At 49.8% G+C, this 27,631-nt stretch overlaps 1 protein-coding gene across 3 annotated transcripts in view; it reads left to right on the top strand.

The window, feature by feature from the left end:
- The first annotated feature begins 6,132 nt into the window (after positions 1 to 6,132).
- MCF2 (MCF.2 cell line derived transforming sequence) overlaps positions 6,133 to 27,631 on the top strand; it is a 73,364-nt gene continuing 51,865 nt past the window's right edge. For 2 of the 3 annotated variants that reach the window (XM_064159160.1, XM_064159159.1), the window contains exons 1-3: positions 6,133 to 6,285; positions 23,916 to 23,984; positions 24,542 to 24,656. In XM_064159160.1, the coding sequence (XP_064015230.1) occupies positions 6,159 to 6,285; positions 23,916 to 23,984; positions 24,542 to 24,656 (311 nt within the window). In that variant the 5' untranslated portion in view covers positions 6,133 to 6,158. Of the gene's footprint in view, positions 6,286 to 7,905; positions 7,953 to 23,915; positions 23,985 to 24,541; positions 24,657 to 27,631 lie in introns of those variants that run through there. The other variant, XM_064159162.1, reaches the window with a different exon arrangement.

Here is a 27,631-nt window from a genome sequence, read left to right as displayed (position 1 = left end):
GTGCCAGCAAGGCCCTCCTGGGTTCTCTGGTGTGCAGGGATTACTGATTGCTGCTCAGATGTTCTTTTCCAACAAGGTGGAACTATTTTGGTTGAGAAAGGCCTCTGAGATCATTGAGTCCAACTGTTGACCCAACACCACCCTTCCCACTACGCTGTGCCCTCAAGTGCCATCTTGCCACATTCCTTGAACACCTCCAGGGATGGTGACTCCACCATCAGTCAGGGATTGCAACAGGATGCCCAGGGATCATCTATCTATGATTCTACGACCACTTCCCTGGGCAGCCTGTGCAATCCCTGACTTATCTTGAGAGAAAGACGTTTTCCCTAGCATCCAAACTAGACCTCCCTGATACCACTTCAGGCCCTTTCCCCACTGATAGTGGGCAGAAGAGACCAACTTCCATCTGGCTCCAACATCTTTTTGGAGAGTTGTAGAGAGAACTGAGGTCTCCCCTCAGCCTCTTCTCCAGACTACACAACTTCAGTTACACATCACCAGTTCTCCAAACCATTCACCAGCTTTGCCGCCCTTCTCTGGACCTTCCCCAGCACCTCAGTGTCCTTGTAGTGAGGGCACCAAAACTGAATCCAGTAAACAAGGTGTGAGCTCACCAGCACTGAGTGCAAGAGAACAATTGCTTCTGTGATCCTGCTGGCCACACTTGCTGATCCAGGCCAGGACGCTGTTTGCTCGTATTGAATCAGCATCCTCAGGTCCTCTTATGCTAAGTAACTTTCCAAACGCTCCACCCTAACTCTGTAGCTTTGCATGGGGTTGTTGTGACTCAAGTGCAGGACCCAGTACTTGGCTTTGTTAAACCTCTTGTCAGTGAGCAATTCCTCTGGTAAGAGCTGCTGCATGTAGCTAGCCTGGGTGCTCTAAACCCATTTTCCTCCAAAATCATGCCCAATTAAGAACATATATCCTGTAAATGAAGTGAATAAATTAACTTAGTAGAAAAGCTTTGGCTGACATTTAGGAACTGTGTAAAACGAAAGAAAAGTAGAACTGGGTAAAAAAATGCAGGTCCATATGCCTGACTTCTAAATGTGCCTGAAAATGAATGTGTTTTTAATGCTGTGCATTGGTTCTCTGTGTGGTGGCTACTTGTAGTGAATGAACATTTTTCAGTTCAAAGACTGGGAGCACCCCAGTGAGGGTTTTTCTGTGGTTCATGAAGTGGCTGGAGCTGGGACAGTTCAGGCCAGAGAGCTGCATGGATGAAATCCCAAGGACAGGATGAAACTGCAAAAGCAAAACTCACTAGGGTTCTGTATGACCCAAGAAACGCCTATAGCCTTGATTTTTGTTTTAAGGACATGGGTCTGATTCAAACCAAAATGTTTGTAATGAGAAACTGACAGTTTGAACAACTCTGTTTTGGCTGCTTTGGATTCTTCAGCTCCCATCAGCCACCGGAGGACAGATGGCTGTGCTATTTAAAACAAACTATAACCTTTAAGAAGCAGCTTGTACTACTGAAAGCCAGAGACACGCATTGAGAATCTTAATAGCCCAACTGAATGATAGTGAAGATCATCTGAGGAGCTGGAAAGAGTTTTACTCCAAGCTGCCTGCCTGGGCTGATGGGACAAATGTAGTGAATGTAAGCAGTGGGAGATGCCTGCAGGCCAGTGGCTATTTCAGGAACCATAGAAGAGTGAGGCTTAGAAGGCACCTCCAGAGGTCAGCTAGTTCAGGTTGCACAGGATCACATCCAGACACCTTTGGAATCTCTCCAGAGAAGGAGACTCCACCACCTCTCTGGGCAGCCTGCTCCAGTCCTCCAGCACCCTCACAATAAAGAAGTTTCTCCTTAAGTGAAACTTCCTGTGGTCTAGTTTGTACCTGTTGCCCCCTGTCCTGTCGCTGAGTGCCACTGACAAGAGCCCAACCCTATTCTCTTAATTATTTTCACCTTTTAGCTATTGATCAGCATTGATAAGATCCTCTCTCAGTCATTTCTTCTCCCAGTTAAAGAGCCCCAGGTGTCTCTGCCTCTCCTGAGAGAGAAGCTGAAGTCCCCTCAGCATCTTCATAGCTTTCCACTGGACTCTCCTTAGTTGTTCTTTCTTTTCTTGAACTGGGGAGCCCAAAACTGGACACAGTACTGCAGGTGTGGCCTCACTAGGGCAGAGCAGGGCAGGAGAACTTCTCAAGCTCCTGGCCACACTCTTGTTAATGCACTCCAGAACGCTGTTCATCTACTTGGCCACAAGGGCACATTGCTGGCTCATGGTAAACTTGTCCACCAGCACTCCCAGGTCCTTCTCCACAGAGCTGCTGCTCAGCAGGTCAACTTCTCACCTGGACTGGTGCAGGAGATTGTTGGCTGTGCTTGCTCTTGCTGAACTTCAAGAGATTCTCCTCTGTCCAAATTAGCATTTAAAGCACTCATGCAGTCTTTCGTGTTAGGAAGGACAAACAGTGTGGCTTTGTAAGGTGGTTTTTAACAAGGACAGCAACTCCTTTAAAAGCCAGGCTGCTGAAATGTGGCTCTTGGGTTGGAGTTGTGTCCCTGTCCCTCCTCCCTGCTCCCCAGCAGCCATTGCAGAAGGTGTGTCCGCAGCCTTCTCACTGCTGGGATCGGGGGTGGCTGTGTCAATGTTCACAGGTCTGGGGATAACCTGCTGAGCTGGAAAACAAGCTGTGGCCTGGAGACAGGGTGTGCATGCACCTGTGTGCGTGTTCCCATCCCAACCTGGCCTTGGAACAATGGATGAGGCGGCTCTGGCTGAGAAAGCAAGAGTGGGAAAGCGGAGTGGTGTCCTTTCTCATATCGACATAACAGGTGTCCTAAGATCCTGGGCCTGGTTAAACTGGTGCAGCCTTCAGTGGAGCCAGGATTTCTGCCAGGCTGTGGAGCATCTGCTCCTCCTGGACCAGCTTGGAAAGAGCTTGCACTGGATGATACCCCTGGTATTGGGAGGCTGCTTCCTGGTGCCCATGAAATCCTAAACTCTCCTGCACAATACTTTGATGTCACTGTGTTTATGCCAGAGGTGAGCAGTTCCTTTCAACATTGGTTTGACTCCAAACTACCTTTAACCAGCTCTGTTTTTCCAATTCTCAGCACCAGCCTTAAAAAGTAAAATCAAAGGTCTCCTGTCCTGTTGTGGCATGAAAGCCCAAGTGGCTACTTCCCATCTAAGCTGGGGCTCAGAGGTTGTGTAAGAGGCACAGGGAAGATGGACAGGTGAGGAGAGGATCAGCAGAGAAGGCTCACGGGGTAAAGGTGGAAGGGTGGTCAGGCACTGGAACAGCCTGCCCAGGGAGGTGGTGGAGTCACCATCCCTAGAGGTGTTCAAAAAATGTTTAGACGTGGTAATAACTGAGGACATGTTTTAATGCTCGTTGTGGTCATAGGTTAGTGGCTGAGCTCGATGATCTTGGAGGTCTTTTCCAGCTGAAGCAATTCTACGATTCTGTGATTCTGTTGTGGCATGGGGCAGAAGTGTTTGCAGCTGCCTTCCAGGAGGTGTAGCAGGAAAAATGGGATTTGGGCAAGGCAGGGAAAAGCTTTGAAACAATTGAGCTCTGGAGTGATGAGAGCAGGGCTGTGCCTTGGAGAAATCGTCTGGCACCTGCTGAAAGCCGGGACAGCAGGCCGGATTGAGGGTGACAAGCTAAATTACCTTGTTTAACCCAAAGGCCCTTTGCCTGGCAACTGTCAGAGGAAGGATGTTTTCAGAGGAGAGACTAGGAGGTGGGATGGTCTGAGCTGATGGTGATGGATGGGCATTTATGCAGGGACTTCCAGAAGCCTCTAACTGAGAGCTGTCTCTTGTAATGCAGTGGAGCTTGAGCAGCCACAGCCATGATCTCTGCTCAGGACTTGTGCTCTGCACAGTGCCACCTCGAGCTGTTGAAGCAGCAGCTTCGTGAAGATGCAGAAATGAAACCTGTGCTTTCTCCAAATTATATGTGTGGGGGGGAATAGTTGATGCAATTATTCAGATCAGTCTCAAAAGGTGATTGCATCATTGTGAGGCCCCAGATGTCTGTGCTTGCCTAAAATAAAGCATTCCTGTTTGACTAAACAGGCAAAATTAGCTGTCCAAAAAAAAAAACATTTGCAAAACCTAAATAATGGCACTGGTCCCTATAGAACCTTCATCTGGAAATAAAAAAGGGGGGGGGAAGAAAGAAAAAGAGAAAGAAAATTAAGAAGGAAACAAAAAATGAAAGAAAATGGAACTGAAAATGAATTAAAAGGGAAACAAAAAGAAAAATAAGAAAAGGAGGGTTTTGATTTTTACCTGAGTATTTTTTTCCACCCTGTGCTCTGGAATTAATGTAATTAGTAGGAATTCTCCCTAACATATGAAGATAAGGAATTGCACCCACACAGACATGCTGAGTAGCTTCTGCTGGTGGAAAATAGCAGCTGGACAGTGCTTCTGCTGAGCGTGTTGCTGGAAGAGCTGGGCATTTACCCTGGAATGCCCAAAAGCAGGAACTGTAAGCAGCCAGGTTTCCAAAACAAGAATCTTTGTGGCCACACAGGCTCGTAAGGGATTGCTGGTTAGGAAAAGCTATGGCAAATTATCCCTCAGCCTGAGTAAACACAGCTTTTTCCATGCTGGGAGCTGCCGGCTGTTGTCCTATGCCAGAGGAGGTGCAGCTTTGGGGTTCCTGCCGGCATCTGCCACCATGGTCCAGCCTGCCTAGGGCTCAGGTATGGTGAGCTGGCTGCAAAGGCCTGACCCAGAGACACTCTTTGTCATGTTCAGAAAGCAAGAAATGGATTGCTTGCCAAATGTGAGAGAAAGCAGAGCCCTCTCTCCTACTGGCTTAGCCTTACTCTTCCCGGACCCAGTGCCAGCAGTGGGTATGGCTTGCTCAGGTGTGGTGATTCTGGTTACAGCAGGAGAACCAAAAAGAGACTTCCCTACTCGTGTGGGCCTCATTTCTGCAGGAGCTGTTGGGGTTTAAGGAAAATAGCATTCCTGTGATAAGAGTGGAGAAGGAATGCAGCGTGGCTGTCCCTCGGTGCCTGCAGCCTTGCAGGTGGCTGTTTCCTAACCGCATTTTATTGCTTTGCACCTGAGCTGGATTTTTGGATGAGTAACTGCCCATGGACTCTGTCACACAGAGATGCTTTATGACCAGGCAGAAAACCGACTTTTCAAAGGGTTAAGTCAGGGAGGATCTGCTGTGTTATGCACAAGGAGCACTGATGGAATGAGTAGCTTTCCCTGGAAAAATTCTGTTTCAGTGTAAGAGGAGACACAGTCCACCCAAAGATGCTGTTTTTTGTGCTGCCATTGCTAAACCTTGGGTCCTAAATTAATAGCTCTTACTGCTGAAGTGTTGGAAAAAGGCTGCTATTATAGTAAGGAGCATAATTAAAAGGTTGTTTTGGAAAAACAGGAACGTCTACTCCTTCGTGCTGCCTTCCTGGGCAGCTCAGGCTCCTGAGGAGAATGAGCTGGCATCGTTTGAACCTCTGCAGTGAGGAACTGAGGCTGGAGCTGTGCTTAGAGCTCTGGCCAGCTTTGGCTGTAAGATGGTTTGATGTAGCTCTCCTACAGTGCTCAAGGAATTTGCTGGAATGCTGCTTGCAGAGGGTGAAAACACTTTCCCCCTCACACTTTTTTTTTTCCCTTAGAGAAGTGCTACAGACACTGAGGTGGGGAGCTGCAGGAGGGTGGTGTGCTGGGGGACGCTGAAGTAGCAGCAAGTTGGAAAATAAATATATAGAAAAGACAAAAAAAAAAAAAAAGAAAAGAAAAGCATGGGGGAAAAAGAAAACCAGAAAAAATAAAGGAAAACGGGGGGGGGGGGGGAAGGAAAAGAGAAAGGGAGAGAGGGAAAAAAAAAGGAAAGCAGGACACATTGGGGGGAAAAGGGGGAAAAGCAAAACCATGGAAAAACAGGAGAAGGGGGAAAAAGAAAGGAAAAACCAGGAGAAAGAGGAAGGGAAGGAGGGGGAAGCAGGGGGAAAGCCGCAAAAGGAGCAGCGGGCGGCGGGGGCAGGCGGCGCGGTGGCGGCGGGGCGGCGCGGCGCGGCCGGCAGGGCGGAGCGGTCGGGGGGCGGTCGGAGGCGGCGGCAGCGGCAGGGCCTTCCCCGCTTCCCCCGGCCCCGCCTGGGCGGCCGCGCGGGCCCGGGGCGGCGTTGTGCTGCCGCCGGCGGAGCGCTGCCGCGGGGCATGGCCCTGGCCCCGGCCCCCGCTCCGGCCCCGGCCGGGCCGCCGCCGGGGGGCACGTCGGCGGGGGAGATGGAGAGCTACTACTGCTTGCTGCGGGCCGCCGCGTTGCTGGAGGCCGCCGCCGCCGGTGAGTCCCGGGGCAGCCGGACCCCCGCGGGGCCGGGCGGGGGTCACAGGTGTCCGAAGGGTTGTCCCCGAACATGCCTGTCGCTGCGGGGAAAGCGCCTGGCTCCCGGCTCTGCTGATAGCGGGACGAAGAAGCCCGTGGAGCCCCGCTTGGTAGCCGCTGCCACTCGGGCTAAGGGGCGGACAGGGGCTAAGAGTGCTGGGGCAGGGCGGGCAGGGGTCCTGGTGCCCCGGTGCGGCTGCCCGGCAGGCCTGTGGGGCAGTTTGTGGCGCCAGCGCTGGTGGGGACTGAGCTTCGCAGGTTTTGGTGGATCGCAGGATCGTTTGGGGTGAGAAGGACCTTTCGGAGCATCGGGTAGAGCAGGGTCGGGGTTTAGGGGAAGCTGTTTCACACTGTGCCGCCAACGTGCCTGCTTCCCAGCTGCTCAGTGCAGCTCGGACTGCACTGGGAAGCAAGGCACCTGTTCGGTGAGCAGAAGGGTGCCTGCCCCCGCCTCAGACTCCTCATGGTCAAAACTACAGAAGTCTTCCCTGAGAAGCTGCCTCTTAACCTGGTGGCTGTGATGTGCCCTTTGCCAGTGTCCGAAGTGGAACAGCAGTAGATGTGTGTCAAGCGTTCCCTCTCTGTCCCAGCAGTAGGTGTGTGTCAAGCGTCTCTCTCCGTCCGGCTCCCCTTGCCTTATTCTCCCTCCTCCGTCGTTGATCTTCAAACATCGTCCAGGCTCCGGCTGTGCTGAGCAGGGCACAGAGCTGTACTGGTGTTGCTGTGGTTCTGTGGCCGCACACCCTTAACGCGAGAGGCAAATGTAACCTGATGCCTTGCCCTCAGTCTGTGAGCTGCTCTCGTGCCTCAGCCGCCTTCCCGCTGATGGGCAATGATCTCCTCATGAACCGAGTGGAGCCCTGACTGGTCATTTTGTTTGCTTGTGCTCAGAACAGGGTTTCCTTGCAGAGACATCCTCGATAATGCAGGACAAGTAGTGGCATCTTGGATGACTTCAGCCTCACTAGTGGATTCCTACCTTGTCAGGAGGCAAAGCACTCATCATTCCTTATTTGTTCACAGCTGGCAGAGAGCTTGGAGCTGTGCCAGGCATGGCTAAGACACACTGACATACAAAAAGCTTCCAGTCTTAATTCCAGTTTGCTTGACCTCTTTGCACAGCACAGTTTGGGGTGCAGGAGGGATTTACTGGGGAGTATGTCACAAGTGAGGACTTCACCAGTGTGTCACCTGCCCCTTGGGAGCTGCTTGTGTGTGTGCTCTTCTAGGATGGTGCCCACCACAGCACATTCCAGTCTGCCCACCGGACCTGTGCTTGCCCCTTTGTCTGCCTGCATCCTACCAGTGGAGTAAGAAAATGCAGAGTGATGGTGGTCAGTCAGCAAAGGATGCTACACGAGTGGATGGACTGAAAAGAAGTCTGATCCTCCTCACAGAATCATAGAATTGTTTTGGTTGGATAACAACTCTAAGATCATCAGGTCCAGCTATCAACCCAACACCACCATGGCCATTAAACCATGTCCCAAAGTGCCACGTTCATACATTTCTTGAGCATCTCTGAGGATGGTGACTCCACCACCTCCCTGGGCAGCCTGTTCCAGTGCCTGACCACTCCTGCAGTGAAGACATTTTTCCTCATCTCCACCCTAAACCCTGCCCAGGTACAACTTCAAGGCCATTTCCTCTCATTCTACCACTTGTTACTAAGGAGAAGAGACTGACCCCCACCGGGCTCCAATTTCATTCAGGTTATTGTAGAGAGCACTGAAATTTCCCCTCAGCCTCCTTTTACTGGTGTCAGCAGTGAGATAGCCACACTGCTTGAACAGGAGCTAGGTGACACAGGGATGGGGATGCAGATGGGGGATGCTTTCTGTCAGCAGTGTTGGCAGAAGCTGGGTGAAAGCAGGCAGCGGACTTTTCCTGAGCCCTATCTTCTAACCAGCTCTTGGCAGATGACCTTTGCATAATGCTCATCTGAAATCAAAATATCTCCACAAAAGCATGCTTGTGAGGCTATAGCTGCAGGGTCTGGACACGTGATGTGGCATTTACATAGATTCTTAAAATGTGGTATTGAAAAAGATAGAGTTGAGTGAGGTTCTTTAAATCATGAGATTAAAAATAAGGGAGAAGTCGTTTCAGGGTTTTTTTCCCCCCCATTGCTGATTTCTGAGCACTGCTCCTGATCTGAGGCTGGATTTTAACCATTTCCCTTCACACTTCAGTGCTGGAAACTTGTTGGCCATTTCTAGTAGGATGTGTCTGGCTTACGGTGAGGTAGGAGCCTGTAAATCCCAAACCTTTTACAACCATTCTCATCTCTAGAATGATTTGGGCTCCTGTAGATTGCTGCAGGAGTACAGGGCCAGCAGCCTCTGAAAGCTCTGCCCTGCTCTCAGCTGGACTCCTTTGGGTGGACCACAGAGGAGTAGTAGTCTGGTAGCAGTCAGTAGTATGTGGGAGGTGCTTCCTCTCCCTACATCACACTTGCTACAAACACCGTTTAATGGTTTATCATTCATTTACCAGGACAAAAGCGAAGTGACAGCAGGGCTGTGTGGGAGGGAAGTAACTGAGGTGTAAAATATGGTGGGGGAAAGAATGAGTCTTTAGCAGCATCTTTGCTGCTAAAACTGGAGAATGCCTGGAGACGTGGAGCATCTCCTGTGTGCCTGGAGACAAGGAGTCTGGAACTTGGATATTGCTTGTGGCAGGAACCTTTTGCTGAAGTTGATTTGGGCAAGTAGGACTTGGGCAGGTACCCTCAGCCTCATCCTGCAAATGGTCAGCTTCATGCTGACTGGCACATGTTACTGGGATGGTGGTCGTTTCACATGTGTAACAAACACAGCTTGCCCCCCTCAGCTTGCTCCACTGCCAGAGCCTTAATCGTCTCATCTGCCAGCTACCCTAATGCAGTAAAATGGAAGGCTATTTGTCAGGTTAGGGGCAGAGGAACAGGAGAGTGAGGAGCTGTGGTGGAAGTGGCTGGGTGTGCCTGCTCTTGTTCTCCTCCCAGGTGATGCTAGCCTGGGCTTTACAGTGAGGCTGAGTCAGGAATTCCCCGGGGCACCTGCAGTTACCCATCTACTGCTCCGTGGGTGTCTGTCCGAGGGCTGGGTGGTGTGAGACAGACAGTGAACACCAGTGATGCCTGCCTCTCCTTGCTTTCCATGCCACTGCCTTTCTCCTGTGGCAGGAAAGTGGTTAGCTGGAAGTGGAGATGTGCTTTGGCTCAGCAGGGGAATGCCAGATTTGAGTATTTCAACTTTTCCTGAATTAAAAATGGGAGTTAGTTTCCCTCTCTTAGCAGCCCTGAGTTTCCAGGGGATGCCATTGTGGGAGCCTGGCTCTTATGAGTTAGTTTCCTGGCTAGGAGGACTATGAAAGCAAACAAATTGTTCCAGTGACTTCAGTGAACTTAATCCCAGGTTCCTAGGCAGGTGATGGAGCTCAAGGATTTACTGCCCCTATGTCTCCCAGGAGTTACTTTGTGCACAAAGCTGGAATTTGGCTTGGGAAAAGCAATGCTTGCATGGTACTGAATGATGGTGGGCAAGTTGGTGCTGTTTGTACGTTTCTGTTTGGCTTTGGATGTCTTTTGTGCTGAATAGGCTCTGGACTGGATGCTGGTTATATTGGCTGTGCTGGTGGCAGATGCTAGACACACCTTCTCCTGCACAGCTGGGAAATGTGCTTGGTGCTGGTGTGCAAACAGCTGTAAACTCTTTCCTCAGCTTCCCCTGAGGGAAGAGTGACTGAAATTGGGAACAGGAGAAAATTAAAAGTACATTGAAGTTCCTCAGTATTAGAAACAAGCTTCTTGACTCCCACACCGCTCTCGAATCCACAGGGGTGGGCGTTGAGAAACTTCTATTAATGTTTCTTGCAAGAGATGTACATTCATGTACAGCTGAGCTGGCTTTTGTCTTCCCGATTTTTGCTTAGTTTGGGGTGATGTGAGAAGATAGCTTTTCTGACTGGGCATGAAAACATCAGAGCATCCAATGTTTTCTTCTCTCATATTGGTGGATTAGCCACAGCGATAACAGGAGATAACACGTAAACCTTGTTGCTATTTAGCTTAGTTTTGCTTTGCCTTTTCTGGGTAAAGCTGCCACAGTTTGCCAGCTGTTAAACCTAGATTGGAAGAAATATCCCCCCAGAAACCCTCCATGATCCTCACATTCCCCCTGGACCTTTTTATCTCCCCTGAGCATCCTCTTCCTTGCTGCCAGCACTGCTCAGCCCTGACTCCAGGGACTCACAGGATCACAGGATATTAAGGGTTGGAAGGGACCCAAGGGACCCATCGAGTCCAACCCCCCTGCCAGAGCAGGACTCTTCTGCTCCCTCCAGCTCCCCATGCTGTACCAGAGGATGACTTTCCTATGAATGTGGGACAAATGGCTGCACTTTTGTCTGGGATACTTCCCTGGCTGCACCTGGTCCTGCCAGCAGCCATGGCCTGTGGTCAGCAGGAATGAGGTTTTGCCGGTTCTGTGTGCCGGTGAGCGACCCTGGCTGTGCTGGTGCCCTGGGTGCTCCTGCTCTTTCCCAGCCGGTGTTTCCTTGCCAGCGGTTGCTGGAGGGATGCCCAGGAGCAGGCTCGTGTTGCAAGGCTCAGAGGCTCAGCCACGGGGCCTGATCCAGCATTGCCTGGACCCGGTGCCATCTGATCCCTCTTTGGCTGCCCCAGTCAGCTCCCGTGTAAGGTGATGATTCAGCTGGTCCTGTGAGGACATTCTTCCATGGGACAGGCACGCTGCCTAGATGATGGTCCACAAGCCTGGGCTGTGCTGAGTTAACATTTTCTCCCTATTGCTTTTCTTTATTCTTTAAATCCACAGCGTTTTCTGTTGTGTTTGTACTCCTATCCTCAGTTAGGACAAGGAGCAATGGGTCTGAGTTGCAGCAAAAGAGGTTCTGCCTCAACACAGGGGGAACTTCTTTAGTGTAAGGGTCACAGAGCACTGGAACAGGCTGCCCAGGGAGGTCCTTCTAAGGAGACTTTCTATGCCTGTCTGGATGTGTTCCTGTGTGATCTGTGTTAGATAGGATTGTCCTGCTCTGGCAGGGGGATCTGGACTGAATGATCTCTTTGAGTCCCTTCCAACCCCTAACATCCTGTGATCCTGTGTACATAAATCTAAGCCTCTTGAAAAGGACATTCTAGTTTTTTGGAAGCTTCACTCCTTTGTTGTTGTATGGTTTCTTAGCCAAGCACACTTCCAGATTCGGGTGGTGAGAGATGCCTGCCTGTGCTGAGGCATCAACTGCAGATAAGCCCTGGGAGCCTCAATGGAGAAGCACAGCCTGTGGGTCAGAAGGAGGGACCATCTGGTGCCATATCCTGCCTCCTACACTGTGCTGGAGCTGGTGTTTGGGAGGAAGTAAAAGAAAGAGCTTGCAAACAGAGTGAGCCTTGCCTTAAAATATCTTCCCAAGTCTGACAAAGGATAATTTAAGCAGTTGCCAAACCAGGCATGGTGACCAACCCATCGTGCCATGTGATGGCCTAACCCTCCTGGGTCTTTCCACAGCCTTTCTGAAGCCCTGAATGTTTTTGATGTTTCCTTGTCTGATGTGACTGCTTTGATTTCCTATCTGCGGCATGAGGTGGTGCTCCTGGTCAAGTTCAAGCCACAATTTTCACTGGGACATGCTCACATGAGGACATTTACTGTGGCAGTCCAGGAATAGGGTCTGCATTTGTGCCCATGTGCCCATGGAGGGTGGTGGCTGTAGCAGGGAGCCAGTGCTGGTGGCTGTCCTCAGCAGGGAATGGCTTTGCCAGGGACTTTGAAATGGTGACAAGGTGGCTGCTGTTGTCCTGGCTGGCTCCGAAGGAGGTGGCGTATTGCACACTTGCCTCCACAGCAACCTCTCTGAGGGCTGCCCGTGCCTGGCTGCCAGCATCCCTGGACTGCTGTTGGCTCCAGGGATGGCCTCACTGCCACCTGCAGCCTGGGGACCAGAGTGTGTTTCCAGCAGCAGAACTACCAGCTCCCTCTAAATACACCCTGCCTGTCCGCAGCTCTCACCATGTTCCTGGGGCAGATCTGTTGGAAAGTGTCCAGAGGAGGCCACAAAGATGATCAGAGAACTGGAGCACCTCTCTTGTGAGGACAGGCTGAGGGAGTTGGGTCTGTTCAGCCTGAAGAAGAGAAGGCTCCAGGGAGACCTCAGAGCATCCTTCCAGTACCTGAAGGGTTCTACTGGGGAGGGACTGTTTATAAGGGTCTGTGATGACAGAACAAGGGGCAATGGTTTTAAACTAGAGCAGGGTAGATTTAAATTGGATGTTAGGAAAAAGTGCTTTATGAGGATGGTGAGACACTGGAATAGGTTGCCGAGAGAAGCTGTGGGCTTCTCATTTCTGGAAGTGTCTAAGATCAGGCTGAATGAGACTTTGAGCAACCTGGTCTAAGTGGGAGGTGTCCCTGCCTGTGGCAGAGGGGTTGGAACTAGATCATCTTTACAGTCCCTTCCAACTCAAGGCATTCCATGATTCTGTGATCTTCCTTGGGATCAATCCATCATGTTTTCCAGAACATGAGGCATTTCTACACCTAAACTCATGGCTGACCTTCCTCTCCAGATGAAAACCTGCCTTCATCTGGCTGCAATTACAATCCAGGTGCTGCAGGCTGAGCCCTAGGCTCAGGGGATGCAGATGCTCCTGTGCAGCCCCTGCACCATGAGGTATGAGCTGTCCCCACGGGCACAGAGGGGACAAAGGAGCTTGCAGCAGCCGAGGGTGTTACTGAAGCTTTCTGCCATGACTATTTAATGGGTCTTTTGTGTCGCTGGCTTGGCACAGGGAATGGCTGCACCACCTGGGATTACAAACTGGTGAGTGTGCCAGGCTTTAGTGCAGCTGCAGAAATTGTTGTTCTTACACCTGAGGTGGCTAAAGGTGCTTCTACTCCACATGAATTCCCAGGACAGCAACAGGACCTCATCTTTGCTACAGATACCTCCAGATATAGGAGTGGTTATGTGTCAGGGATGGATACTTGAGCGACTGACCATGATTTTGGTGCATAGAAGGGGCTGTGCTGCTCAGAGCTGCTGTTAGAAATGACTAATGAACACACATACATCTTCTACAGCATACCTGAGATCACTTGCAAATGCAGAAGAGGACCACAGCTGTTTTTGCACTTAGCACCATGAAGTCTGTAAGTTTCTTTAGCAACTGGAACTTTCTGGGCATGGAGAGAAGATCTGTTTGATGCAGGGTGTGCTTTACGTGAGGCTATTCCTCACATGGGGAGAAGGTCTCCACAGGTCAAAATGGGATGAGACTGAAGAAGGACAAGTGCAGGGTTCTACACTTTGGCCACAACAACCCCAAGCAGCACTACAGGCTGGGGACAGAATGGCTGGAGAGCAGCCAGGAAGAAAGGGACCTGAGAGTACTGGTAGATAGTAACTGAAGATAAGTCAGCAGTGTGTCCAGGTGGCCTAAAGACCCAATGGCATCCTGGCCTGGCTTAGGAGCAGTGTGGCCAGCAGGACAAGGGAGGTTATTCTTCCCCTGTGCTCAGCACTGCTCGGGCCACACCTTGAGTGCTGTGTCCAGTTCTGGTCTCCTCAGTTCAAGAGAGATGTTGAGATACTGGAATGTGTCCAGAGAAGGGCAACGAAGCTGGAGAGGGGCCTCAAGCACAGCCCTGTGAGGAGAGGCTGAGGGAGCTGGGGTGTGCAGCCTGCAGAAGAGGAAGCTCAGGGCAGAGCTCATTGCTGTCTACAACTGCCTGAAAGAAGGCTGTAGCCAGGTGGGGTTGGTCTCTTCTGCCAGGCAAGCAGCAACAGAAGAAGGGGACACAGTCTAAAGTTGTGCTGGGGGAGGTGTAGGCTGGATGTTGTTAGGAAGTTGTTGTCAGAGAGAGTGATTGGCATTGGAATGGGCTGCCCAGGGAGGTGGTGGAGACTGTTGTTGGAGGTGTTGAAGCAAAGCCTGGATGAGGCACTTAGTGCCATGGTCTGGTTGATTGGCCAGGGCTGGGTGCTAGGTTGGACTGGATGATCTTGGAGATCTCTTCCAACCTGGTTGATTCTATGATTCTATGAAATCTGGCCCCAGGATGTTACCTCAGCTATAAAGGTGTAATTGCAGCATAGGACTGTTAACTCCCATATCTTCTGCAGCTCTGAATGGCTGATGGAACTGAGTAGGAATATCTTTTACCACCAGGATCCTCTGCTGTTCTGCCCTTTAGATATCCCTGCTGTGGGATCTGTGAGTCCCCCTGTGAGCCATTGTGCTGCAAACTCACATGTAGGGAAAAAACACCTGCCTTTTGGTGCCAGCTCTCACACAACATGTATGGATGTGGACACCTCCATCAGCTTGAGGAAGAAGGGCTGCAGGAGTCTTTTCTGACATGCTGGTGCTCCCTTGCTAACACCATGCCCTGCTGGCACTTGTGCCCATTGCAGTTTGCAAATGAGGAATTGGAGCCAGGGGAGTAATGATTTGCTCCTGGCTACTCAAGAGTTTAATCTTAAAGCCAGGAAGCAGCTTCAGGACCTTGGCTGTTGGTTCTCTGCTCAGACCAGGTCCAGTAAATCGTGTTTTGGTGAATAAAACAGGTCTTGTTAAAGAAAACAATGTCCTATTGTCAGCTACACATTGTTCAATGAACGTGCAGTTTGGCATGGCACCTCCGTCAGTGTTGTGCCTTCAAGCCAGCCACCAGCCCCTCCTGGCTCTGGTTCCCATGAGCAAACTGTGCAAACCCCTGCTCTGTGTGTACACAGCCTTGTGTCCTGCTCCTGGGCAGGTATGGAGCAGGACAGAGAGGTGGATCCAGTGAGAAACAAGTGTCAAAGCACACCAGGGGGATGTTTGTGTTGGATCTCAGAAGAAGCTTCTTCCCTGAAAGGGTTCTCAAACACTGGAACAGGCTGCCCGGGGAGGTGGTTGAATCCCCATCCCTGGAGGTGTTTGAAAGAAACAGAGATGCTGGGCTGAGAAATGCGTTTTGGAACCAGCCTTGGTACAGTTAGAGAATGGTTGGGCTTGGTGGTCTTAAAGGCCTTTTCCAACCAAACCCACTCTGTGATTCTGTGTGGAAATTGGGATCCTACTCCAGATATGAGGTTGTTGGAGAAGCCACTACTTGGAGTTGATGCATCTGGAGTGTGATCCCAGAAGATACTGGGTGAAAGTGATGCATGGGCAGTAACAGCAGCAGCCTGTGTGCCTTCCTGCTCCTGCCCTGCTGCCAGGGCCAGGCACTTTGTCACTTTGTGCTGTGCTGTTGGACAGACTTTGTGCAGACCTCATGCCCGTGTGCTGCTCAGAGGAGGGCAGCTCTCCAGACAGTATAAAGTGGTATGCTTTTCTTTAATAGCTCTCTCTGTCTTGCTTTCTGGACATGGTGTGTGGATAGGGACAATGGTGAGGGCACACCTGGAGGATTTAACAAGGCCAAGTGCTGGATCTTGCACTTGGGTCGCAACAACCCCATGCAAAACTACAGGCTTAGGGCAGAGTGGCTCAAGGTTGTCCTGGCAGAAAAGGACCTGGGAGTGTTGGTGGTCAGCTGGCTGAATGTGAGCCAGTGTGTGCCCAAGTGGCCACGAAGGCCAACAGCATCCTGCTCTGAATCGGCAACAGTGCAGCCAGGAGGAGATTGTCCCCTGTGCTCGGCACCGCTGAGGCCACACCTTGAGTCCTGCCTTCAGTTTCGGGCCCCTCGCTCCAAGAAGCCCACTGAGGTGCCTGGACCATGTTAAGAGAAGGGAAATGAAGCTGGTGGAGGCTGTGCCAAACAGTGCTGGTGAGGAGCACCTGAGGGAACTGGGATTGTTTAGTTGGAGAAACTCCCTGAAACTGCCTGAAAGAAGGTTGGAGAGAGATGGGTGTGGGTCTGTTCTCCCTCCTAACAAGTGCTAGGACAAGAGGAGCTGCACCTGGTTAACCTGCTTTAGGTGACACTGCTTTATCAGGGAGGTTGGACTGGATGACCTCCAGAGGTCCTTTCCAACCTCCACCATTTGGTGACTCTCATGGTGTATTTGGGTTGAATTCAAAGTCTTTTGAAGTTGCTCAGTGAGAAAATAAAGTGAGGCTCGCTGGCTGGGACCACGCTGCGGTGCTGGGGACTCAGCTTTCCTGCAGCAGGCTGCTGTGGGATGGGTTTCTGTCATTCTTCCTGGAGGAGCTCCTGACATTTTGCAGATAATTACATGTCAACTGAAACTGTTCTTATCTACAGTGAGTGCCCCTAGCCATGGGCTGCAGGGTCCCGCCTTGGGAGTGGGTGTAGCAATCTGGAGTGAGCTGAGGGCACGGAGTGTGTGCTCAGCAAGTTTGCTGATGTGACACCAAGCTGGGAGGCTTGGCTGGTGCAGCTGAAGGCTGTGTGGCCATCCAGAGAGACCTGGACAGACTGGAGAGCTGGGCACAGAGGAACCAAATGAGGTTCAACAAGGACAAGTGCAGAGTCCTGCATCTGGGGAGGAATAATAAACTGCACCAGTACAGGCTGGGAGGTGACTGCTGGAGAGCAGCCCTGTGGAGAGGGACCTGGGAGTCCTGGGGGCTAAGAAGTTACCCATGGCACAGCAATGTGCCCTGCTGGCCAAGAAGGCCAAGGGGATCCTGGGGTGTATTAGGATGAGTCTGTCCTGCAGATCAAGGGAGGTTCTCCTACTCGCTCCACTCTGCCCTGCTGAGACCTCATCTTGAATACTGTGTTCAGTTTTGGGCTTCCCAGTTGAAGAGGGACAGGGATCTGCTGGAGAGGGTCCAGAGGAGGGCTAGGAGGATTAGGGCACTGCAGGGCTTGTCTGATGAGGAGAGGCTGAGGGACATGGGCCTATTTAGCCTGGAGAAGAGAAGACTGAGAGGGGATTTAATAACTGTTTATCAGTATCTGAAGGCTGCCAGGAGGAGGGACAGGCTCTGCTCACTGCTCCCTGGGATAGGACAAGGAGCAATGGGTGTAAGCTGCAGCACAGGAGGTTCCAGCTCAACACAAGGGGGAACTTCTTTACTGCAAGGGTCCCAGAGCTCTGTCACAGGCTGCCCAGAGAGGTTGTGGAGTCTCCTTCCCTGGAGCCTTTCCAGGCCTGTCTGGATGTGCTCCTCTGTGATCTGTGCTAGATAGGACTGTCCTGCTCTGTCGGGGGACAGGACTCTCTGATCTCCTTGGGTCCCTTCCAGCCCCTGACATCCTGTGAGCCTGTGAGAGGACACTGAAGTGTCGTACGTTGGCCTTTCTTCTCAGGCACAGGACTGCTCTTTGCCCCAGTGAATCTTTACTTCTCAGAGTGATCAGCTTCAGGAGGAGAAGCCAAGCAGGCCTCTCTGTGTTGTGCTGGGTTGTGGTTGGGTCGTTAAGCTCTGAGAGGTTTCTGTCTGAAAGCCATTGGGTTCAGAACTGGCTGGAGGGCTGGGCCCAGAGCCAGCTGGTGCCCAGTGTGCCACAGGGGTCAGTGCTGCGCCTGGGCCTCTTCAGAATCTTTATTGGTAATCTGGAGCAGGGGATTGAGTCCATCACCAGTAAGTTTGCAGGTGACACCAAGCTAGGAGCAGGTGTGGATCTGTTGGAGGGTAGGAGAGCCCTGCAGAGGAGCCTGGGCAGGCTGGATGGGTGGGCAGAGGCCACTGGGGTGAGATTGAACAAGGCCAAGGGCAGCTGGTGAGGGGCCTGGAGCACAGCCCTGTGAGGAGAGGCTGAGGAAGCTGGGGGTGTGCAGCCTGCAGAAGGGGAGGCTCAGGGCAGAGCTCATTGCTGTCTACAACTACCTGAAGGGAGGCTGTAGCCAGGTGGGGTTGGGCTCTTCTGCCAGGCAAGCAGCAACAGAACAAGGAGACACAGTCTCAGATTGTGCCAGGGGAGGTCTAGGCTGGATGTTAGGAGGAAGTTGTTGGCAGAGAGAGTGATTGGCATTGGAATGGGCTGCCCAGGGAGGTGGTGGAGTCACCGTGGCTGAAGATGTTGAAGCCAAGCCTGTCTGGGGCACTTAGTGCCATGGTCTGGTTGATTGGCTAGGGCTGGGTGCTAGGTTGGACTGGCTGAGCTTGGAGGTCTCTTCCAATGTAGTTGATTGTATGATTCTCTTCCTGTTCTTGTGCAGATCTGATCAGACAGGATGTCTTAATCCTCATGGGCAGCCTAGCCTGTGCTCCATCAGCTGTTCTGGGAGGCTCACAGCAGGGCTGGCCTTGGACAGGGTGCTCGTGGCAATTGGAAGAGACCCTTTTCACTGAGACTTCCCAAGCACCAGACCTTCCTGCAAATACTGCTGGTTTGTGTGGGTCTGTGTTACAGGTGGTGCTAACCTCAGAGGAACTTTTGGAGACAGGTGGACCTTGCTGTGGTGGGACAGCCTAGGACAGATGGTGGCTGATGACCATGATTACCCCAGAAAATCACCAAGAGAAGTGTAAATAGGTTGTAAATGCACTGGTGTGCAGGCTGCCTTGCCACCAAAAACATGCTGCTTTGTTGGGTGTAGCTGTTCAAATGGATAAGCAGCAGAGAACAAGCAGATCAAGCAGAGAACAAGAAGCTCAATGTGATCCTTTACCCTTTCCATTTAATTTCACTTCAGTTTTGTTTCCCAGACTACAGCAGCAACCTTTACATGAAAAGATTCTTTCACAACAAAACTGTCTCTAAATGGGTTGGATAGCTGCAAACAATATTTGGTCAGTGTTGTCAAGTCTAAGGCACTGTTACATCCACTGGGCAGACGTGTCACACAGCTGCTGTGGACCTGCAAAGGCTGGAAAAGGAAAGAAAACAGCAGTTACCAAAGAGCAAGGCACCTCAGAGTTTAACTGAGGTTTACAAGACGAATTTGGACTCATACTGTAGCTGTCCCCTCTCTGAATGTCACCACAGACCTCTTCCAGGTGTGGTAGTCCCACCATGCTTGAGTTGTTCTTACAACTGCACTCCATGCTGTGGCCTGGAGATAAGTTCCTATGAGAGGTCCTAGCAATGTGTTCTGGGCTGTGCAAACCAAATGATGGGCACAGAGTAGTCAGAGGGATTCCCTGATGAGCCACATCAGTTCTTCTCAGCAGAGTAGAGAGTTCTGTAATGCCCCTTTGTCTTTTCCATGCTTAGCTTCATGTATCCTCCAAAACTGTGTCATGGCAACAGTCTCCTCTGTGGAGGAGTCTCTAAATGTGCTAACTGCAGCAGCGTTTTATAAATACTCAGTTTGGAGCCTAGATAAAAAACTGACACTGTGCTATTGTGACAGTTGATCATCCAGGTGCTGCTTGTTTCCAGCAGGACCCTAAAGCCTGTAGTCATACCAAGTGTGGGGATGGCAGAGTGGTTTGTCAAGTGCTCAGGGATGCAGTGACATGGCAGGGGGGTTCAAGCTTGATTTTGTAACAGCACATCTCTGTTGTCTAGTAGCTGCTGATGACAAAGCCTCTTTTTCATCAGAAAAGAGTTAGGCTTGAATGAAACCTTGATTCCCCTCCATCTTGTGCAGAAGCAGTGCTGTTCAGTGCTGGGCAGTACCTCAGGGTCTTTTCTATCCTGTTCCAAGAGTGTTCTGCAAATAAGAAATCCCCAGTTTGCTCAGGAGCATCAACTGGAGCTTTGTTTGAGAGGCGGATGTCTTTGGTGCCCCACTGCCTTTCTCTGCTCTTTATCCAGAGGTCAGTGTTTGAGGACAGAGGCCATGCTTCTGTGCAGGGTTCATAGCAGCATCCAACTGATGCGCTGCAGGCAAAACAACAACACACTGGTGAGGTCCATGCCAGCGCTTCATTTTCCTCAACATTTTGCTCAAGAGGTTTTGTTCAGTGGCCAAGGCAGAGCGAGTGATGAGTTGGCCAAGGAGCAGCTCTAATGAGACCACAATCAGCCTGTTGTTGTGCCTTGACCTTATCAAATGGCAGCCATCCTGCTTCTCCTTTGCTCCTTGGGTTCTCCTAGCCCACAGGAGATGGAGAGGGTTTGTAAGGGAAGTGTTCCTCAAGCCTTCATTGCCTGGGGTGAAGTACTCCCACGTAGTTATTTTGGGTGCTCAGCATAGAAGTGCTCAGAAGGGTCTGATTTTCTGAAGGTGTTGAGGGCCCTTTTTCCGTGGGAAAGGAGAGGCTCAGAGCCCTAAGGGTGCTGTAGGAATCTGGCCTTCCACCTCTGTGCCAAACTCAAGGATGAAACTTCCAGATGAATAAAATGTTGAGAAGCAAGGTGCTTGCTGGAAACTATGACTCCTGGTCATGCTGGCAACCTGTTGTATGGTGCTTTGCACCTCAATCCCAAAAATGCCAGGGCCACTTGCCATCATGGCCCTGGTGGTACTTGCCCAGCTGATGGGCTGTGTGGGGTGGTCTTGGCCTGCACCCATGTTTACAGAAGGCACAGCACAGCTCGTCCTACTGCAGCCTCCCCCCCCTCCCCCCCCCCAGCACAGTCTGGATTAAAACATCAATTGGGTGTTGCTATTTATGTGAAGATCACTGGGGTCATGGACCCCAAGACTCAAGGGAGATGTGACAGAAGAAGCACCAGACTCTGGGGTTAAAGCATGCACTTTGAGGGTGCTGTTTCATTTTAGAATGCATGGGTTGAAAACATCTGTGGAAAAATGCACCTTTTTTTCCAACTGTGGTTGTCTCCAGCTTAGTTTAAGGCTGCAAGTTGTTTGTTTGTTCTCAGTGAGAAAATGCCCAGTGAAACTTCTTAATTTCTTTTTTACCATGCAAAGGTTAACCTCTTTTTTTTCCCCAGCCTGTTTGCTGCATGTGGGCTTTTGTCTTCTGTTTCCCAAGACCCTCATGTTTAACATCATCAACTTTCATGTGTTGGAGATTATTAAGTTATTAAATGTGATTTTTAGCAGTCTAAAATTGTCCAAAAAAATGAACTACTAGAGAAGAAATCTCCTGCTGCTGCTTGTCCTCAGCTTAGGTGAAGTAGTTTGAATGGGAGAGAAGTATGTGAAGTATCTTGCAAGGCAGACTTTATTTCTTACTGCAACACATTCTGACACTTGTTAAAATCAAGAATGCTTCTGTAGATGCCAGTGAGGACCTGAGGCTTGATCTTTAACAAACAAAAATAACATTTTTGTCTACAAGAGGACAAACCAGAAATGTGAGGGTGGAAGAGCAGAGAGAAGCTTGTGGCTGTGGGGGGACTGCAGGAGGCAGAGTTGTCCCAGCTCAAGTAGCTCTGAACTGGCCTGTGAAATGAACCTCGAAACTCATGCAGAGTGCTGGGTGCAGGCAGGATGGCTCCATCAGTTCTGCACACCCCATGTTGGCACAAGCCACAGTTAATGTCACAAGATCATGCATATTCATAATAAGAGGTAGAGTTAATACAGTTATTTCTTGGAGTTCATTGACATAGGTATTTTTTCATTCTCTGTCCCAGTTCCAACCCTGCTGGTCTGGAATGTTTATCACAGGATCACAGGATGTTAGGGGTTGAAAGGGACCCAAGGAGATCATCAAGTCCAACTGCCCTGCCAGAGCAGGACAATCCTATCTAACACAGATCACAGAGGAGCACAGGCCTTGAAAGTCTCCAGAGAAGGAAACTCCACAACCTCTCTGGGCAGCCTGTGCCAGTGCTCTGGGACCCTTACAGTAAAGAAGTTCCCCCTTGTGTTGAGCTGGAACCTCCTGTGCTGCAACTTACACCCATTGCTCCTTGTCCTAGCCCAGGGAGCAAGTGAGCAGAGCCTGTCCCCCCTCTCCTGGCCAGCCCTCAGATATTGATAAACATTTATCAAATCCCCTCTCAGTCTTCTCTTTTCCAGACTAAACAGCCCCAGGTCTCTCAGCCTCTCTTCATCAGCCATGCCCTAAAGTCCCCTCATCATCCTCCTCGCCCTCTGCTAGACTCTCTCCAGCAGATGCCTGTCCCTCTTCAACTGGGGAGCCCAAAACTGAACACAGTACTCAAGATGATGAACATCCCTCACAGTCTTCCTCCCAAGATGTTTCTCATCTCTGGTCAGCAGACCCTGCTTTGTGGCTGATGTCAGGATATCCCTGCTTCTCCTTTATCTCCTTCCTGCTTTTCTTAGTAGGCCCTGCAGGCCTGGCTCTTTACAAGACTGCTTATCACAGATCTCCAATGAGTAGCTGCAGACACTTCTACAGTAGCCCTTGTTTAGGTTTGCATATTATCAACTGATTAATCTCTACAAAGTTTGGTATTTTATGGTTTGTCACAGACGCCCTCAAACTGAGCATCCAGTCTATGAGACCTTTCTACCAGCATTCCTTGATTTCCCTTATATCAGAACCAGGGTGCTGCAGCTCTCTGCAGCTGCTTAAAGGCTTGAAAAATCCTGAAGTAGAAATGACCAGAAAGCTTCTGGGAAAGTAAAACAGAATAAATATTGATGATGTTGGAGTGTTCTGAAGTGTGCAGACTGTGTGATTTTTAAAACAGCTAAAAGATTGCTCCCTGGGACCAGCCCTGTTCAAATAATCAGCGTTTAAAATGTGATCATCAGAAAGCACAAAGACTTTAATCCGTATAGATGTTCCTTAAGAACATTTATTTGCAGGAACAGGGATGTTTAATTTTGAGCTATTGTTCCATTTACAGGTAATCCAGAAAAATGTCTACCAGCTAGAAGCATCTCTTGTGTTCAGTCAGTCTGGTTTGGTTTTTTCCCCCCCTCCTTTCCTTCTCCCAGGGAAAGGTGAAAATCAGTTATGTTGATCTGATCTGCTTCAGTGCCCCTGAAGTGGTCAGTGTGCTAAATATGGTATTGAACAGCCTCTCCCATTATTTAATTAGAAAGAAATCTAATAACTGAACCTAAGAACAGCTTTTCCAGTGCATGTGGCCCTGTGCCAGATGAAAGCATGATTTCTGAAGCTTATTTGCTCAAAATTAAAGACTCTTAACAGTCTGAAAACCCAACCCAGCAGTGGCTGCTGCTGTTCCCAGTGGAAAGCTAAGCCCAGGACTCTACCAAGCCTAGGAAGCACTGGGGAAATTTGCAAAACAAAGGAGTGAAATTCCAAAACACAAAAATTAACATTGGAGATGCCTTGGTGAGGGGAAAGATATCCAGCTCCCAGCAGTGCCCCCTTAGCACATTTGATAGAGTACATTTGCTGCTGACCTGTGGCATTTGTCCTCTTAGAGCCATTAGAAACATCAGTTTCTGGGAGAACTATCAGCCTTTGTTAGGAAATTTCATATCTAATTTATCATTGAATCAGAGAATGGGTTGGGTTAGAAGGGACTTTTAAAGGTCATCTAGTCTGACTCCCTGCAGAGAGCAGGGACATCTTCAGCTAGGGCAGAGTGCTCACAGCCCCATCCAACCTGACCTGGAATGTTTCCAGGGATGAGGCATCTACCACCAAACTGGGCAACCTATTGTTGTTTTTTACTACCCTCAGACTATACCTGAGCTTGTTTGTTTTGGGAACCTGGGTTCAAGTCCCACCTTGGAGTTCACACATCAATACACATGTTGAAGTGTTCAGCAAAAGACTGGATGAGGCACTTAGTGCCATGGTCTAGTTGATTAGATAAGGGCTGGTTGGACTGGATGAGCTTGGAGATCTCTTCCAACCTGGTTGATTCTATGTTTGCTTTAGCCTTTTGTTTCCTTTTGACTACTGCTTTTGCTTTTTGTCCTCCCCACAGAAACCACAGTACCCATCTGTGCAAAGGACATCAGCGATGATTTGATGAAAGAGTTTGCTTTTCTTTCTGGTGAGTACAATAAACCTCTCCAGAATCTCACTGTGCAGTGATTCAGTGCTCCAGATGAACATCTACTCTGTTTGGCTAAATGACACTCCAGATGGGATGTTATCCATCAGGTAGTCTCTAGTGCCACTAAGAATGTTGTTAATAAAACATAAAGGCAATTGGAAAGAACAGCCTAAGTTTCTGTCTTGAGCCGTACTTTAAAATAGTCTTACCTTCAAACACTCCATGCATTAAGAAGTGTTATGCTTTGAAATGCATTTCTGTAGGTTCCAGACCAGTGTGCTGATTTGTCCTTGCTTTTCTGGCTTCTTTTGCTGTCCCATACAAAGTGCACTCAGTAAATAAAGGAAGTATCTGATGCCTGACATCTGTTTCTACCACCTGTGTGCTGTGCTTGAAACCAGAAACAGGATTTGGCCCTGTTTTGCTCTTCTGGTGATGGAAAAAGTCCTCTATAGCCATGCCAGGGTGTATACTGACCTGACTGGTGGACCTGAGCTTTGCTGCTGGCCCTCCTTGAAAGCACACCCAGGGAAGCATCCTTGTCTTTGTTCCAGGTGGCCGAGGGAAAGACAAATCTTGGATTATCACCCTCCCTGACAACGCTAGCTTCAACGAGGTGCCCGAGGAGATCGTATCTAAGGTCTTAACATACCTAACATCAGTCCCCAGGTATGTGGCTCGCTTCTGGCTCCTGCCTGTGATGAGCAAAAGGTGTTGGTCCTGTCTGGGTCAGGCAGGAGATCTTTAGGGTAATACAATGAGTGGGAGTGAGGGGCATCTTCAGTGCTCAGAGCAAGTAAGAGAGAGAAGATGAATGATGCAAACTATCACGGTGTCCAGGTGTGGTGTTTAATTTACTGGTAACTGCAGAGTAAGAGGTGAACATCATCCTTATGACTTGTCAGCCAGCCTGTATCATAAATTTAGCTGATTAAGTTTCTAATTAACAGCAAGCTTTCCATAAGCTTTGATGTGTGTCACCACTTAAATATGCCATGCCACTGCAGAGTAATATTTTGACATGGACAAATAGAGAGTCATTAGTGTGGAAAAAGAGAAATGTAACCAGAGGAAGAGGCTAATTACAGGAACAAAGATTTGGGGTCCCCATTACTGGTGATAGCTCAGCAGTGTGCATTACCTGCCTGCGTCTTGGGGTTAAGCAGCTGCCAGTCTGCTTGGGCCACATACAGGGCTGAATGCTTAGATTAATGCCCCCCCCCCTTTCTTGATGCTGAGCCTAGTGACTCAGTTGCCTGGAATGTATCATTTCCTTGAATAATGCCTGTTTTGGCAAATTTCTTTCTTTTCTGTCAGCCTGCAGGGGAGAGCAGGTCAACAGCAGCTAGATGGGAGCTTTCCATCAGTGGCTTCCTTTCAAGAAGTATCCAGGTGTTTAACCACCTCTGCAGGAGAAAAAAACAGCTTCTGGTTCCTCTGCCCTCTTTTTGGAGGGACTCTGAGGTTTCTTGGGCTTCTGGCATACAGGACTGGAATGTGCCATGGTGTGTGCTTGCCAGAAGTGTTTATCCTTCATGCTCTGCAGGCAGCTCATGTCTGTGCATTTGCACTTCCCAGCTCTGTGTGGTTTCTCCAGAGCTTCTTGTTCCATATGACTGTAAACACCCTGGCATTAGCATGATGAACAGTCCTGCTGTCGCTGTAATAGGTCAAACTCAATCAAGAAACTAATGAGAGCAGTGAGCTTGCTGGTGATTCAAATACATTCAGCATGTTATTAGTAAAACCACTTTAATCATGGTTCTCTGCTTCTCCAACCACCCTAACAACCTGCCTCAGTACTTGACCATCTTAAAAGCATGTCTCTGTAATGCTTTGGAGTCTAAACGGTCATGGTGTCAGGGAGCAAGGAGAAGCATCACATAGATGGATGTGGAGAGTATATGTTAGGTCTGGTACCACCTGTGCCAGTGGCATCACATCATGGGATCAGAGCTCAGGCTTTGGACCAGACAGACCTTAAAAGAGCTAAATATTTGACCTGAGGGTCAGAATTAGCTGTGGATGCACCAACACTTCCCTGTAATGGTTGGACTTGATCTTGAAGGTCTTTTCCAACTGTAGTGATTCTGTGATGTACTCATGCGTGAGTTATGGGCATATCAAACCCACCCACACAGTCCCTTTCTTAGCAAGGACTCTGTGTCGTCCTCCTGATAGCAGCCTTAGGAAACCTCATAAGGAGTCAGGTTTATAGTATTTTGAGAAGCTGAATTTCATGAAGCATTTTTCTCTCCAAAAGAACTGTTAGATAAAGGAGATGGATGCTGTAAGCTAGTCTTCACTACACAAACTCAGTATAAAATTTCAGAAGGAGCTTTAAGGAAATAATTTTCTTCCCCTGGTCAGGCCACACCTGGGCTCCTCAATTCAACAGAGATGTTTGGATGCTGGAAGGTGTCCAGAGAAGGGCAACAAAGCTGGTGAGGGGCCTGGAACACAAACCCTATGAGGACAGGCTGAGGGAGCTGGGGGTGTGCAGCCTGCAGAAGAGGAGGCTCAGGGCAGAGCTCATTGCTGTCCACAGCTACTTGAAGGGAGGCTGTAGCCAGGTGGGGTTGGTCTCTTCTGCCAGGCAAGCAGCAACAGAACAAAGGGACACAGTCAGAAGTTGTGCCAGGGGAGGTGTAGGCTGGATGTTAGGAGGAAGTTATTGTCAGAGAGAGTAATTGGCATTGGAATGGGCTGCCCAGGGAGGTGGTGGAGTCAACTTATTCCTGGAGGTGTTCAAGAAAAAGCCTGGATGGGGCACTCAGTGCCATGGTCTAGTTGATTGGCTAGGGCTGGTGTGCTAGGTTGGACTGGATGATCTTGGAGGTCTCTTCCAACCTGGTTGATTCTGTGATTCAATTAGAATATTCCAATAAGCCTTAAACTACTACAGTAAGACAGCCTGGGAGCTGAGTGCCTCTATATATCTTGCAGTCAGTGAATAACATGAGCCGAAGGAAATGGTTTGTTTGGTTTTTTTTTCTTTCTCATCACAACTTCTAATCCCTTTGAAATGTATTTGTCAGAGGTCAGGCTATCACAGAGCAGAGAAACAAGATGGGCATTGAATGAAAGCTTCCTGACTGCCTTTTGAGTCTCTTTTTCTTTTGTAGTGAAGTTGCCAAGTGTTGCCTGCCATGTGATCTAGTGTAGGGTGTCCCTGCCCGTGGCTGGGGGGTTGGAATGAGATGATCCTTATGGTCCCTTCCAACTTTGACTGATTCTATGATACCTCTGAGTAATCCACCATGTGTTTTCACTTGCCAAAACAAAGAATGACTGAAGACAGTGCTTGTGTGAGCTGCCCAGTGCAGATACCTGACCCAGCCCTCGGGAGCCAGCATGTGGACTGGGAGCCTCTCTGCAGTGCAGAGACACCCAGATAGGGTGGCATGGGACGTGGCTATCCTGTTTCAGCATCCACAGAATAAATATTGTAAATACTACTTAAGTATCCTGTAAATACACTGCCATCAGAGGGCTTGGTTACAGCCTGGCATACCGTTACCTGTGTGCAAACATGATTCCAGTTGGTAATTCAGACTGGCTTGAAGTGTGTCTTGTCAGGACTGGAGCTGGGCTAAGCTGGCCTGGGAAGGTGATATTTCAATTGCAGGCAGGAGTTCATCTCC

This window comes from Pogoniulus pusillus, chromosome 19 (assembly GCF_015220805.1).
Source record: "Pogoniulus pusillus isolate bPogPus1 chromosome 19, bPogPus1.pri, whole genome shotgun sequence".
NCBI classification, from domain to species: Eukaryota; Metazoa; Chordata; class Aves; order Piciformes; family Lybiidae; genus Pogoniulus; species Pogoniulus pusillus.
Note: the sequence above shows the minus strand (reverse complement) of the source record. Positions and strands in the feature narration are given on the sequence as shown.